Source organism: Capsella rubella, unplaced genomic scaffold, assembly GCF_000375325.1.
Source record: "Capsella rubella cultivar Monte Gargano unplaced genomic scaffold, Caprub1_0 scaffold_322, whole genome shotgun sequence".
Taxonomy (NCBI): domain Eukaryota; kingdom Viridiplantae; phylum Streptophyta; class Magnoliopsida; order Brassicales; family Brassicaceae; genus Capsella; species Capsella rubella.
Window position 1 is genome coordinate 1 of NW_006238610.1, and position 2,964 is coordinate 2,964.

The 2,964-nt window shown below is 39.6% G+C and overlaps 2 protein-coding genes across 2 annotated transcripts; both read right to left on the reverse strand.

The window, feature by feature from the left end:
- Positions 1-5: 5 nt before the first annotated feature.
- On the reverse strand, positions 6-1,009 carry LOC17874181 (serine/arginine repetitive matrix protein 2; the record flags this gene model as incomplete). The annotated part of the gene is made up of 2 exons (XM_006278986.2): positions 920-1,009; positions 6-791 (listed from the first exon to the last, which is right to left on the reverse strand). A coding segment is annotated over exon 2 (765 nt), but the record flags the coding sequence as incomplete, so codon positions are not given.
- A 544-nt stretch (positions 1,010-1,553) lies between these two features.
- Positions 1,554-2,507, reverse strand: LOC17874182 (putative B3 domain-containing protein At3g49610). The gene has a single exon (XM_006278985.1). The coding sequence runs from the start codon at positions 2,505-2,507 to the stop codon at positions 1,554-1,556; it is 954 nt and encodes a 317-aa protein (XP_006279047.1).
- Between the last annotated feature and the right edge of the window lie 457 nt (positions 2,508-2,964).

Genomic DNA, 2,964 nt, shown 5'->3' on the forward strand with positions numbered 1-2,964 from the left:
GAGTCACTTTCACTATCACTTTCTTGTTTACGACCCTTAGCCTTCTTCTTAGAGCGCCTTCTGCGGTCACGTCCATGTTCATCAGACTCTTCTGATGACTCACTATGTCTTCTCTTCTTGCTGTCTTTTTTCTTGTGGCGCTTAACTTTCTCCATGTCATCATCACCCCGCTGCTTCTTGCTTTCCTTAACCTTAACATCTTTCTCATTTATTTCCTCATCTAACTTCTTCCTCCCACTATCTCGGTCCAAAAACGAATGTTCCCGCCTCTCTTTCAATCTGCCTTCATAAGCCTCAGCCGCTGGCTCATCATCAATAATACCCTCTTCAGCCACCTGCTGCTGATCAGGCAAACCCAACGCAGCTCGAAACGCTTCCATCTGCTTCTCTTTCCTCGCAGCAACCTGATGAGTTTGAGTATCAGAGATCTTCGAGTCCCCAGTCCCACCAGTCTCTTCATTAGCAGCAGCAGCAGCTTCAAGATTCAACCTAGCTTCCTCAAGTTTCTGAGCAATCTCAGCATCCGAATAACCCTGATCCGCAAGCTTATCCTCAAGAATAGCAAGCTTAAGATGAATCTGACGCTTACGGTCGTGCTCTAAGATAGCTTTATTGGGCTTCTTAGATAAACCAGCAGTACCTTGATCATCCTCAAACCCTTTACCAACAGGCTTACCACCAGTTCTAGGCCTCACCAAGAACTTATTCGTCTGAACATAACCATTAGTTCCTGATCCTCTTGCGGTCTGTAACCCTATTCCGTTGTACATCTTTGAATTCTAAATCAAACCCTAAAAACGAAAAACGCGAAGAGACTGGGTTTCAGATTCAAATCGAAAGATCTATCGATACGAAGTAACCCTAAACGAAATCAAACACAGCATAAAACCAAACAGAATCTAAGAAAAACAGATCTTACCAGTGTTGTGTATAAGAGAAGATGAGAATCGTTCGCCGATGCGTGCTCTCAGTCCCAGGGACTCAAAGGAAGACGACGATGAAGATAGACAGATACTCTCTCAGATCAAAACGGACGGAGGGGTTTAACCATTTCTATGGGCCTATAAAGGCCTATTTAGTGTTATATGGGCCTAGGCCCAATACGGTTAAAATCCAATTTTGTTAAGCTGTGCGGCTATTTAATTTTATTTTTCTTTTTCAGTAAATAGTTATTCAATTTTTATTTTTTACAAGTCTCTATATACGTATACAACTTGCCAAAACAAAAAAAAATGTATTGGCAAAAAAATTTGTGTCCTGATTTTTCATTGTATGAGCACATTTTGAGAAATTTACCTAAAACACGTACACGATCAACTCAATTCCATCACACAAGATTAAACATTTATTTGTTAGACCAAGCAAGTACAACTAATAATGATAAAGAAAACTACCAATTATTTAAAACCTTAGCAAAACACCTTTAATTAACACTTGCAAGAATGTTAATACTACTAGACCAAAAACCTCTACTCTTGTCTAGAGAAAACCAAATCAAATTTAAAATGCTTCAACACTGTAATGAAACATATCAAAAAGTGAAAAGGAAAGATCTACTTTGTGTCAAGTGCAAAGCAGAGAACTCCACGGCACCTAAAAGTCCAAAGACTAATCTTGTCTTTGGCTTTTAATTCGTTACCCTTGACAACGGCGTTCCAACCCCCATTCAAAGCGTAGTTCAAGGTTCTTTTACCAGAGCCTTTCTTCTTCATCACCCATATCTTGCAACGTAAACTCCACTCCTTGAACCATTGGTTCACGAGAATCGTTTCGACACCAACGTTCCCTACGGCTTGAGACTCTGCCGGAGTCAAGAAGTCGTTTCTGAGTAACTTCTTGAAAGGTATTAAGAGACGGCTCTCACTTGACTTGACGTCAGAGGCGGTCAAAATCTTCTCATAGATCAGCCTGATCGGGCCTTCTGCTCCCTCCATCTCTCTCATCACCTCGAATAGCCACTTTGGCGTCTCTCTATCCTGACGTGGGAAAGAAGCAACCTTTGCTTTCTTGGATCTAACACTCTCTGGCACGGCACGCTTCTTGCGCTTCCTGTTCTCCATTAGACACGAAGAAGATTGGGAGTTAGGGTTTATACAGCATTTACTCACCGTATTATCCGACTCATCTGTGTTGAGGAACAATGGAGAAGTAGAAACCGTAAGATGTGTGTATGTTCTCCTAAAAAAATTATCAAGTGAAGACCTTCGTTTTTGTGGGAGATGATCCTCACTATCTTCAGACACAGTCATGGATCTACTTTTGTCTGTGCGTTGTTGATCTTCATATTTCCTAGGGCGGTTTCTCGTCTTACTAGTATCTCTAGTCACATGCTTCTCCACCAAAGACGACCTTGTTTCTTTTGGAAAGACAATATTCTTGCTTTCTTCTTGATCAGAGTCAGACTTGCTGCATTTGGATTTTGCTTTCTCTGTTAGAAGACGATCACGTTCACTTATCTCACATGAAATATGCGCCAGCATCTCCAAATCATTGAAAAACGACGTCATCTCCTTCTCCGGGCAGTGATCGAACCAAGATAGAGAGAAAGAAGCGAACTTGAGGAAGAGAGAATAATGCCTCTCTTGCCCTACGTTAAGACGTTAGGGTTTTGGGTTTATATATATTGTTTTTTTTTTGGTGTGGTGATTGGTAACTAACTCAGCTTGTCAACTGTAACGCATTTTCAACAAAGTATTGATATATATATACTTTCCACCAAAAAAAAAGTATTGATATATACTGGTTATATTTTTAGATTATAAATACCTTGCATTTTAATTGATCGACAAGATATAAAACTTAACAAATTTTGGAGATAATCATAGAAAACCTGAACCTCATATGATCTATCTAAATAAACCTATAGGTATGGTTTTATCTACATATTTATATTTTCTTTTGAAGGGGATAAATATGCTATTCACTAATTAATCAGCTCAACACAAAATCTCGTAAACGGAGATA